Raw genomic sequence first — 12,747 nt, forward strand, 5'->3', positions numbered from 1 at the left:
ATCTTCGACTCGGAGTTTCACCATTGCTGGATCATCAGGAAGAGTTACTAAATCTCAAAAAAAATTCAATTTATAGAAAAAAATATTTTACAGGAAGTTATAAATTATTATAAAAAATTTTTAATTACTATATTTTTTTGTTAACGGGAAGTTACAGAAAGTAATTATGAAATAATTTTCTTTGGAATGGGGATAGTTTAATTTGGTCATTTGTTTTTATAATTTTTTAAGAGGTATTTATTTTCGTGCCTACATTTAGAAATTAATTCAGATTTTTTATTTAATAAACTTTCTTGATTCAAATGAGTAATTATTTCAAATTTTTCTTGCAAACATAGCATACATTTTTTGGAAATGTTATTATAGGCAGGGGCAGATTTTAGAATAGACCATTGTAAATTAAAATTTTTATTTTTTTCTTTTAAATCCCAAATATATTTTGACAGCATAGTCTCTTTTGAATATTTTTTGTGTTTAAACGATTGTTTGTGGTTGGCATAACGTTTTTTCCATTCCCCCTCGGTTAAGCCAATATATTGTTTATCAGGGTTGTTTTGTGAGGAAACAATGCACTTGTAAATTACATTTTTCGAAAGGCATTTTCCATTTAGAGGGCAATCTATTTTTTGTTTACAATTACAATAATCAGTGTTTTTTTCTTTTATATGTTCATTTTTATTAATTAACGCGTAGTTGTGGCCTTTTATAATTCTTTCTAAATTTTTTGTACAACTATAACTTACTTTAATGGTATTTCTGTTAAAAATCTTATGTAATTTATTAGAGGGAGGAAAATGTTTGTCAACTAATTTTAGAAAAATTTTACCAATATTTGTTGAAACATTTTTGCTGTACGGGGGGTTGAACCAAATTATGTTTCTATATATATGTTTCTACTTCCTGTAAAATATTTTTTTCTATTAATTGAATTTTTTTTGAGATTTAGTAACTCTTCCTGATGATCCAGCAATGGTGAAACTCCGAGTCGAAGATAAAAGTTAGATAAGTGTTTTTTGCTAATTAATTATTGCTCTGTTCTTTAAGAACATTGAGCACTCTATTTGAAAAATACACTAACATAATTTACATATATATATATATATATATATATATATATATATATATATATATATATATATATATATATATATATATATATATAGTTTGTTGTCTTTGGGAAGAGCGGAAGGAAAAAAATGATTCTTACGCCAACACATACGTCACTTTTAATTACTTTTGACTTTCGTCCAACGTTTGCGTGTCAGACAAAAGTAAAAACCATTAATTTAATTACAAATAAATCATTTTTTAAAAAAACCACAAAAACGCAAATTTAATTGACCAGAATGTTTTAAAAACATTCTGAATGTTTTTAACAATATAAACAATGTTTTTATTTTTATTTTTTTTTAATAAAATGTTTTTATTTTTATTTTTTTTTACTGTAAATCATGCGCGGAGTGTTGCTACAACGACTATCTTATAGCCTGACTCGCAAGGGAGTGCTGCTACATCGACTGACAAATAGCCTGACTCGCAAGGGAGTGCTGCTACATCGACTGACAAATAGCCTGACCCGCAAAGGAGTGCTACTACATCTTCTATCTTTTAGCCTGACCCGCAAGGGAGTGCTGCTACACCGACTGAGGGTTTGGTTGGGGCAGGCAGTCTCTCAATTAATAAAAAAAAATAATTCCGGTCTTGCATTTTAATTTTTACTTTTTGTCAACAAAATATGGAAAAAACTTTCGGACAACATCTACGGGTTGTGTATATATATATATATATATATATATATATATATATATATTTAATATACAGTAAACTCCCGGTTTTTCGAAATGGCACTTATTAAAATATTCTGCTTACTCGAAGCAAATTTCATTTCCCGTGAATTTTCTTTAACAAACTCATGCAAATGCTGTTATGCAGAAATGCAGTTATTCGAACCTGCAGTTGTTCGACTATTCGAAACAATTTTTTGCTCCCCTTGACGATAAAAAAAGCACATTTAAGGAACAAAAAAATAAATAAAAAATGGACAATTTTTTCAATAAATTATAAATATTTATTGTTTTACAAGGATAAAACTGAAATAGCACCTCATTCCAAGGGTCTTTTTCTTTTTTACTTTCTACTTTTATTAAAATTTAAAAGTTTTAAAATTTAAAAATTTAAAGTAATCGAATAACCGGGAGTTTACTGTGTGTATATATATATATATATATATATATATATATATATATATATATATATATATATATATATATATATATATATATATATATATATATATATATATATATATATACATACATACATACACAGTAAAAATTAGGTAACATTAATGATAAATTGAAACTTAAACAATAAAAACAAAATTATTTATGTCAGGATCTACATAACTGCAAAAGTTTTATGTTTCTTTTAAAAATTGATTTGAAGGAGAAAAAAAAATATTTATAACTCTTTTTAACTCATTGCAAAAGTAACTCTATTATATGAAATTTGCTAACTTACAGTTTTTCTGTCTAAAATAAATGTGACAAAAGAAACATCTACATTTTATTATGAAATATGTTTTGTCAATAACTATTTACTTACAAGGATTAATATCAAAAATATTTTGTTAAAGTTATTAACAATAAGCATTTTAAACTATATTTTTTGGAATTTATTTTTAGAAAAAGTAAAACTAATAATAATAATGGTTTATCATCAAAATGATTCATTGGACATCAGATCTCGGGTCACTTGTGATTGAAAAAAGGGCCTAACCTACAAGCAATGTGATGAAAAGTATCAAATATCAGTAAGTGGTGTTAGGAAGATGTGTATAAAATATGAAACAACTGGTTCTGCTGAAAATCAGAAAAGACTTGGTCGCCTCCTTAAAACTTCAACAAGAGCTGATATCCTAATTGCACTGATAGAAAAAAAAATTCAACAATAACCTCTAAGACAAATTGTTAAAAATCTTAAACTAAATGTTTCGTGTCGAACTGTACAGAAGAGACCTAATTTAAGTGGTTTAATAATTATGGTAGTTTAAATAAACCTTCTTCAGAAAAGTAAACCCCTCATTAGTCGTATAAACAAAAAAAAACTTTTAGCATTTGCAAAACTGCATATTAACAAGAGTGAGGCATTGTTGAACTTAGTGTTTTGGTCTGATGAGAATAAATTTCAAATTTAAAAAACGACAAAGAGTTTGGTGCAGACCTTGTGATGTACTCTTAGATAGAAATCTTACAAAAACAGTCAAGCATGGAGGTGGCTCGCCTATGGCTTGGGGATGTTTTGATTCAAATGGTGTGGGAAGACTGGTGAATGTTGAATGTATAATGACAGGGAAGTTGTATGTTGATTGGCTTTCAAAAAATTCATGTCAATCCATTAAATAATTGATCGCAAATTTTTTTTAACATGACAACGACCCTAAACACACAGCAAAGTGGCACATCAGTTCCTTTAAAAAAAAAGTAAAGCTAATATCCTTAAATGGCCGCCACAAAGACCGGACCTTAACCCTGTTGAAAATATATGGGCAATTTTAAAATCTAAAAGACCTCCTTCAAAACGAACAAATATAAAATAATTTTATGTAATAAAATTTAATGACAAAATACTATACTTTATAATGAAAAACTTTGATGTTTCTTTCTTTTGTCACATTTACTTTGTTACTTTGGACAGAAAAATTGTAAGATAGCTCCTTTCATTTAATAGAGTTACTATTACAATGAGATAAAAAAAACTTATAAATATTTTTAAAAAAAAAAACATAAAATTTTTGCAGTTATGCAGATTCCGACATAAATAATTTTGTTTCTATTGTTTGAGTTTTGAATTTATCAACAATGTTACTTAATTTTGTTTAAAACTGTATATATATATATATATATATATATATATATATATATATATATATATATATATATATATATATATATATATATATATATATATAAAAAATGAAAGTCAAATTTTACAACTAAAAATAGTTACAATTCCATACATAAATTAACAAAATTAAACTCACTTCAATAGATGTAACTATAAACCATCAATTTAAATCATATAATGTACTTCGTACATAAGATGAAAACCAGTTAAAACCATATCATTCCTCTATCTTTGATCCACCAGAACTTTACTAAATAAACTTACACCTAAAATCAAACTATTACAAGCCAAAAAAGTTCAGACAGTATTATTAAAATCAGCTATGACCAATAGTTAATATTATGCTTTATTTATTCTTTACCATATAAAAAACAAAGAAAAGTTAAATGCAAAGAGAAACACAATAATTCACCAACATAATTACTTACATTCTTTTTTGTAGTCCTCTATAGTCCTAAAATTAAATCCTTCGCCTACTTCTTTATCCAATAATAGATACTAATTAGTAATTATTTAGTAAAACAAATATAAATAATGTAAAAACTAAAATGCAGAATCAGTGTAAACAGATTATGATATATATCTAGGCAATCATAATACAATATACAGATTCAAAATATTACTTATCCCAAAATAAAAATAAGTTTATTTGATATAGTGCTTCACCATTAATATAAAACTATAATAGTTTTTTTATTCATATAAAACAAATAAAATAGCAACGAGTACTGTAAAATTTAATGCCCTTTAGCTACTTTAATTCTTTTAACTCTAAGCTTGTTCCATAAATAATCAATCGGAAAATTATTATAGGCAGCTTTCATTGTATGAACCAGTTGACAAAAATAACTCACCATCTTTTACCCAACAACATGGAACAACTGCCTCTGCTTCAATCTGTTTTTAAAATAAACAACTAAAGCCCAAGATTGTGAAGTCATTGTAATAGATCATCTAAAAAAAGGCATCATTTGTTTTATTTACATATATATATATATATATATATATATATATATATATATATATATATATATATATATATTTATGTATATATTTATACATACATATATGTTAATATTACATATATATATATATATTTATAAACAAATATATGTATATATACATATATACACACACATATATATATATATATACACACACACACATATATATATAATGTATGCATATATATATAATGTATGCATATATATATATATACGTATATAAAATGTATATACTTCTTATATATATATTCATAAGTACATGCATAAATACATAATATTAAAGTTAATAAAAATATATACACACATATAAAAGTATATGTGTATATATATATATATATATATATATATATATATATATATATATATATAATATATATATATATATATATATATATATATATATATATACACACACATATATGTATATACACACACACACACACATATAAATATATATAAATAAATATATATGTATACATATATATATATATATATAAATAAAAATAAAAACATTTTATTAAAAAAATTAAAAATAAAAACATTTTATTAAAAAAAATAAAAATAAAAACATTGTTTATATTGTTAAAAACATTCAGAATGTTTTTAAAACATTCTGGTCAATTAAATTTGCGTTTTTGTGGTTTTTTTAAAAAATGATTTATTTGTAATTAAATTAATGGTTTTTACTTTCGTCCAACACGCAAACGTTGGACGAAAGTCAAAAGTAATTAAAAGTGACGTATGTGTTGGCGTAAGAATCACTTTTTTCCTTCCGCTCTTCCCAAAGACAACAAACTATATATATATATATATATATATATATATATATATATATATATATATATATATATATATATATATAATACAATTGATTTAAAAACTGTTTGATAGGGTACAATAAAAATAAACAAAAGCTGAGAGTAATTTACATCTTAAAATTATCTGAACATAAAATCAGTTGAAAGAAAATTTTAAAAACGGAAAATGAGATTAACAAATCAAAGTTAGATTGAACAATTTTATTCCATATATAAAGTGTTCGATAACTTATACAAAATTGGTTAACTTTGTTTGACAAAATGATTTAGTTGACAATTTATTATTTTGTAAAGTATATTAATTTAAAAATTGTAGGGTAAAAGATCTTTTAAAAAAATTATTATTGGTCAATTACGATTTGGTTTAATGACATTTTTGAATCAAAAAAGTCATTAAACTAAAATTATGAATCAATAACATAAACAAAGCTGCCATCGTTTAATAAGAATAATTTCATTGCAAGTTAATTATTTATTTTATTGACATAGGCTCAAAGATAACGAAGATGACAATACGTCATCGCAATTTTTTTCCAAATTTTCAATAAAGTATTTTAGCTATATTAAAAATCGTAGTAAAAATATTAACAAAATTAAACAAAAAAATCACAGTAAAACTAATAAGAAAATTGCTCATTAGCGCAAAAACTTTAAAAATGCCCCAAAAAAAAGAAACAAACGAAAAAAATTGTTTTAAAAACATGACTTCAGAGTTACTTTAAGCACAAATCTTTCTGAAGTTTTAAAAATTTCTTTTATATTGATGTTTTGATCAATTCTTTTGAAGAAATTTCTTTTTTTTAGTTATTAGCCTCTGAACAGAGCCGGTGCGAGTGGGTGTCACGTGGGGAGTGGGGACGCCATTACAATTTTTGCCGACTCAAAAAAAAAAAAAAAACTATACCCCATACTCCATTCGCGCCGGCCTTGCCTCTGAGGGTAATTGAAAAGATTTTCCAAAATCCTAGCGAAAACAAGTTTTTAACATTTATTTTTATTTTAGTTCAAAACTGTTTACAAACATTACAGGTAAAGGGATCTCAGAATGTTAGGTGCTTTTTAAGATCCTGCTAAGCTCCAAATATTTGAGCATATACTTTGTTTTCACTTTTATGAGTTAAAGTAATACTCCGGCTAAATTGCCAAAATGTTTTAACAATTTTATACTTTAGTTTTCACATATCTTTAGATAAATATTTAGGACATTGTTTTTTCATTAGGGACTTCAGAATGTCAGGTTAAATAGTAGATAGTATTGTTGCCAATATTGCTTAGGGAATCATGAGTTTTCTGCATAAATTATTTATTTTCCATGCTGAATATTATTTTAGATGTTTGATTCGCTTATCTTTTATACTTTTTACATTCCACCACATAATGCTAGGTTATGGGACCTCAGAACGCTAGAAAAATGAAAGTTATTTTTAAAAAAAAAGTTATTTGCATTTAATTTCATCTCGACGTTATGAAATGAATATTCTGCTTATAGTTCAAAAAGAATATTCAAGCAGAACTTCAAGCGGAGGACTTAGTATTAAGTGGATGTAGGAAGATAAGTTTTTACGAGCTGAGTTGTGTATTCATGAAAATACCGAAAAATATCATATCTCAAGAGCAGTAACAGTTTCATCTCCAAAAGATGTTCGCTGTGGCTCAGCAAGATATTGGAAACTTAAATACGAAAGTGCCATGGAAGCTTATCAAACAATATCTGATAAATCAATATCACTGGAAGAAATACCTAACTTGTTGCCTGTAACCAAAGTAACACCTAAATTGAAAAAAGAAAATGTTAGAGTTACCCAGGTTCACTGCTCAAGGAAGGGGAAAAAAATATTGGAAACGGTTTCTTTAATCAAGGAAGACAAAGCCAAAAAGAAGAAAGCAAATAAAGAAAGGAAATCCAAGCTACAACAACAAATTGAGGCATTCTATAAATGTAAGGTAGAGTGTACATGTGGAAAGAATGTTTGCGCAGTAAATAAACTTCGAAAATGCTCGTGTTGCCATAATGTTTTGAAATCTACATGTTGTAAAGCATCATGCCGAGGTAAAACAGGCTTAAAACCGAATATGATCAAACCCTTTGGGAAATAGGACCCAAAAAATGCCTTCAGTTTGAGTCTGATGAAGGTAACATTGAAAACTTCATTCCTATAACTGATTTTATCTAAAATACAACCTAGCGTTCTCTATTCGCCTCTTTTTGAATTAAAGTTTACCAGGATCATATTTTTATATTTTTTGTTCATTACATCTATTTTAAGTTGGTTAATGTTATAAAAAAAAAGTAATAACTTAAGTTTGTTATCTAGTTTTTGATTTGGTACCTCAAAACGTTAGGATTAGCACCTCAAAATGCTAGGTATTTAAAAAAAGGATTTTAAGAAAATTGGATTTATTCTGCGCACGCATCTTTTTAGCACTGTTTTCGGAGTCTTAAGGCAACATTTCACTTATTTTCAGAAGGGATTGAAATATTTAAAATTATTTAAAAAAAGTAAGTTTATTGCTTCTAGACTATTTTCAACGTCTTTGTAATTTAGATTATTTTGTAATGATTATATGTAATATTTTTTTGTTTATGACTTAACATTATATTCTTTAATCAGACTTTTCAACGCTTTTAGAATTAAATTAAAAAATTGTTCTATGTTGGTTTAATTCAAACCTGACATTCTGAGGTCCTTTTACCTGTAGGGGAGAGTATGCACCCATGATCCTAAAAATCTATCAGGCCAATTTACTGAATATATGTTTTTATTTCGATCTCTAAAGTAACAGTACATAATAGCAAATTTTATACATTATTATAATTCAATAATCTTTTTTTTACCAGGATATTTTAAGTTGATTTAAAATTATAAAAACTAAGAACCCTCAATTGGGATCATGGGTGCATACCAGTATGCTCCCATGATCCTACCTATATGCACCCTTGATCCTATGTGTGTATACATGTTCTGAGATCAAACTTATACCATAAATGTGTAAGTATTATTTTTTAAGTCGTCAAAAGTATGTCTATAATAGATACCAATAAAGTTATTATTAATTTTACTACAAATTTATCTTTCTTAAAAGAAAAAATCAATGAAAAAAATGTTACTTTTTACTGAGACTCGACGGTTTTTTTTTCATTACTTTCAAGATCAAGTTTTCTTTTCCTTGTCATAAAGATCTTATTTTGCGTTTCATACTTTTTCTTTTTTGACTGAGACTTTTTTCTCATTTCCTGAAGCCTATTTAGTTCATTTCGAACAGGGGTGTCTGTGAGTATTCGGGTACGCTGACGCTTACGTCCTTTAATGAACTTCCTTGATCCAGCTTTCGGAAATTTTTTCTAGACTTACTTGATGAGAGATATTAATAGAAACACCGGATAGTTGACTTACAGGATCAGATATAGGCTGAATTGGCAATACACTACAAGCTGGCCCTGATGACAGACTTGACATCAATGATTGATTAAAAGCTGGGGCATGAACAATAACAGAAACTGGATCAATAACACCTGGAAATGGGTTAGCAGTAATAGGTTCTGGACGATCTGTTACATATGAAGCCAAAAACTCATTATCAGAAAATACGTTAGGATTAAAGGGTTCAATTCCTGCCACAGCAAATCCTGCAGAAATGTTAGACAAAGTAAAAGCTTGTGCATAAGCTTTCCTTACAACTGCAGCTATATCATATATGGTCATCGGTCTTGGATTAGATACAACCCAATCATCACAGGCTGTATTGTAATAACGTTTCAAAGGCCCATAAACTGACCGATCTAATGGCTGCAGCTTGTGACTACAATGTGGTGGAAAGGACAGCATAGTTATGCCATTTTTTTTAGCTAAATCTAAACACACAATTGAAACATGGCTTTCATGGTTGTCAAGAATTAAAAGCACTGGATTAGCTGGTGAACATTTCACATTTTGAATAAAATGTTTCATCCACTCGAAAAACATTGCACAATTCATCCAGCTAGATGGGTTTGCAACCCCAACACATCCAGGTGGACCACCATTTAACATACTTCCTTTGAAATGAACTCTTGGAAAAATAAAAAATGGAGGGATTGAGTTTCCTATTGCATTAACTGCACAACAAACTGTTACCAATGTCCCTCTTTCTGCTGAAGTTATCCTTCCAACTTGTTTATCTCCTTTTTCAGCAATTACTTTAACTGGTTTTTGAACGGTTGTAAGACCTGTCTCATCAACATTATATATGTTTTGTGGCTGAAATTTGTGTCGCAGACGAACATCTTTTAGATTGGTGAAAAATTCTCCGACTGTATAACGATTAAAAGCAGTTGCAGGTGCCATACTAGTAGCTTCTGGATTTCGTAAAGATAACTCATTCCTACGTAACATAAAACCATGAAGCCACTGTTTCCCAGCAATTTGTAAACTTTTCCAGGATTTAGAAATGCGCTTAGAAAGAGTCATTGCAAATTCATAGGCAAGTGTTGTTTTGGTTGACAATCCATAGTGAAGTTTTGAAGCCCTTAAAAGATAGTCTGATAAAGATGTTTCTTCTTCGTTGTTAAAGATTTGGATGGTAATGAAGTTAGGTTTGCAGACTGTACTTGGATTTATTTGACATTTCCTTACATATCTCTTAAGTGTCATTAAATTGATTCCCCTCTCTTTAGATACACGATAAACTGTACCACCATTAAGAACTGCATTAACAGCTGCTCGCATTTCATTTTCATTAACTTTACCTCTAGGTGGTCTATCGGTTTTTCTTTTTTTATAATACACCATATTTAACTGTAAAAAAATGAAAAATATTTATATAGTTTTGCTATATTCCTAATTTTTTGAAGAACATTTATAAAGATTTTTAATTATTAGAATCTACTTTATTAACAAACACACACACACACACACACACACACACACACACACACACACACACACACAGACACACACACACACACACACACACACACACACACACACACACACACATATATATGAATATATATATATATATATATATATATATATATATATATATATATATATATATATATATATATATTTATATATATGAATACAATTATTATATATAAAAGTATTAGGAGGACAAAAAAAAAACACAAAATAGTATAAAATCTACTTTTAAGGCTACATTTTGGAAGAAAAAAATTTATTTAAAAACAATATGACATATTGTACATGTTACTTTATTGGTTAAACATTTTGTTTGTGTGTGTGTATGCACCTTTGATCATAGGATCAAAGGTGCATAAACACATTAGGATCAAGGGTGCTAACCCGCTCAATTTTTACAAAAATTCTTTTTTTGTCATATTAGATGCTTCCATAGCTTACCAAAAGCAACCATACAAAAGGTGAATAGTTTAGTTACAAAATGACATAAGCAAAATTATTCAACTCAAAATAATATTAAAGATGTGGGGTTCCTTGTAAAAGTAAAAAAATTACTTTTTATCATCAAAATCAAACTCTTTAGATTTAAATTTAATAGTGGTCTACTCTCTAACCAAAACACAATAAATTTTGAAGATGCGATATTTATAACACGCTGGTTATCAGCCCTCTTTAATAAGTTATGTAAGTAAGGAGATAAGGCTATAGGATCAAAGGTGCTTACGGATCAAGGGTGCAAGTTCTCCCCTACATAAATTTGTCCCTCATATAGAGGGGGGGGGGGGTTGTAAAGTTAGATAGTAATATGATTTATCATTAAATTAATGCTTGGCTGTTATTTTCAAGTAATTATAACAATTTGAACATCGTCCGCAGTTGATCATGCGGGAGCAGGGGGGGGGGTAATCTTTAATAAACTTTAGGACAGACAACTTTGCTTAGTATTCTAGCAAGTTTTTTGTTCTTGCAAAATAAGTAAAAGTTACAGGATGAATGCTCCGATAAAATTAGAGTACAAAGATGCAACTTTGAAGAATGACAAGTTACGCAAGATTGGGTTTTAGTTTTTGAAACAAAAGAAATAACTTGCTCGATAAGTAACCATAGTAGTATTTAAAGAAAAAGAAGAGGTGTAACTTTACAATATTGGATTAAGCTAGGCTCCTAAAGCTAATCTACATTCAAAATGCGTTTTGGACTTTGTCTAAATGAGAGAGCCTCATTACAAAAATCAGCTTATGTATGAAATTTATATTGAAAAGAATCAGGAGTAAGAAAACGGCGAGCAAGATAAAAAGAGGCAACTTTAGCTAAAGTTAACTTTGCAATGGATTGTATATATGGTTTCCATGAGATCATTAGATAATAATAATTTGAGAAAACGTTAGGTAGAGAACTAATCATGAGTGTTGCCATTTATCAATATTTTACTATTGGTAGTGAACAACCGATTTTGCTCCAACCGCAAGTTAGCACAGAAAAGAGAAAAAAAATTAGGAGTCAGAAAACCACATTCAAGATACCCGATCAAGTCAATCAAAAATAGATAACAATTCGTCAAAACTGGAGTAAATAGAACCGCGTCAGCAAGATTATTAATACAAATAAGGAACTGGAATTGCGAGAGCATTCTTAAACTAATAATTAAAGCGTACAATGATGTTGTTGACTGATGCAACTATATTGACCATTATCTATTTATTTATTTCTTTTATTGCAATTTTAAAACAATCATTGCTCAAGGTGGCGTTATATTCAGAAATAAGAAATAATAATGTAAGAAGTTATAAAGGATTTGCTGATAAACTTGGTTAAGTTGGTATTTTTCGATTGTATTTGATTTTAAGAATAATATTACAATATCTTCTATACAATAACCTTTATATATATATATATATATATATATATATATATATATATATATATATATATATATATATATATATATATATATATATATATATATATATATATATATATATTACTTAACATTAATTTATATTATTTACACAACTTTTATATTACTTATAAAATATCTTTTATATTATTGATAAATTATCGTCTATATTATACAAATTATCGTCTATATTATTTCAAGACGCTCACCAAACAACTAAA

The 12,747-nt window shown here is 27.4% G+C and overlaps 1 protein-coding gene across 1 annotated transcript; it reads right to left on the reverse strand.

Annotated features, from left to right (window-relative positions):
• Positions 1-9,033: 9,033 nt before the first annotated feature.
• LOC136087034 (tigger transposable element-derived protein 2-like) lies at positions 9,034-10,497 on the reverse strand. Its single transcript, XM_065809541.1, has one exon. The coding sequence runs from the start codon at positions 10,495-10,497 to the stop codon at positions 9,034-9,036; it is 1,464 nt and encodes a 487-aa protein (XP_065665613.1).
• Between the last annotated feature and the right edge of the window lie 2,250 nt (positions 10,498-12,747).

Source organism: Hydra vulgaris, chromosome 11, assembly GCF_038396675.1.
Source record: "Hydra vulgaris chromosome 11, alternate assembly HydraT2T_AEP".
NCBI lineage: Eukaryota > Metazoa > Cnidaria > Hydrozoa > Anthoathecata > Hydridae > Hydra > Hydra vulgaris.

Excerpts from the sequence above, each read along its gene's own strand:
- LOC136087034 (XM_065809541.1), bottom strand. The coding sequence starts at position 10,497 with ATGGTGTATTATAAAAAAAGAAAAACCGATAGACCACCTAGAGGTAAA.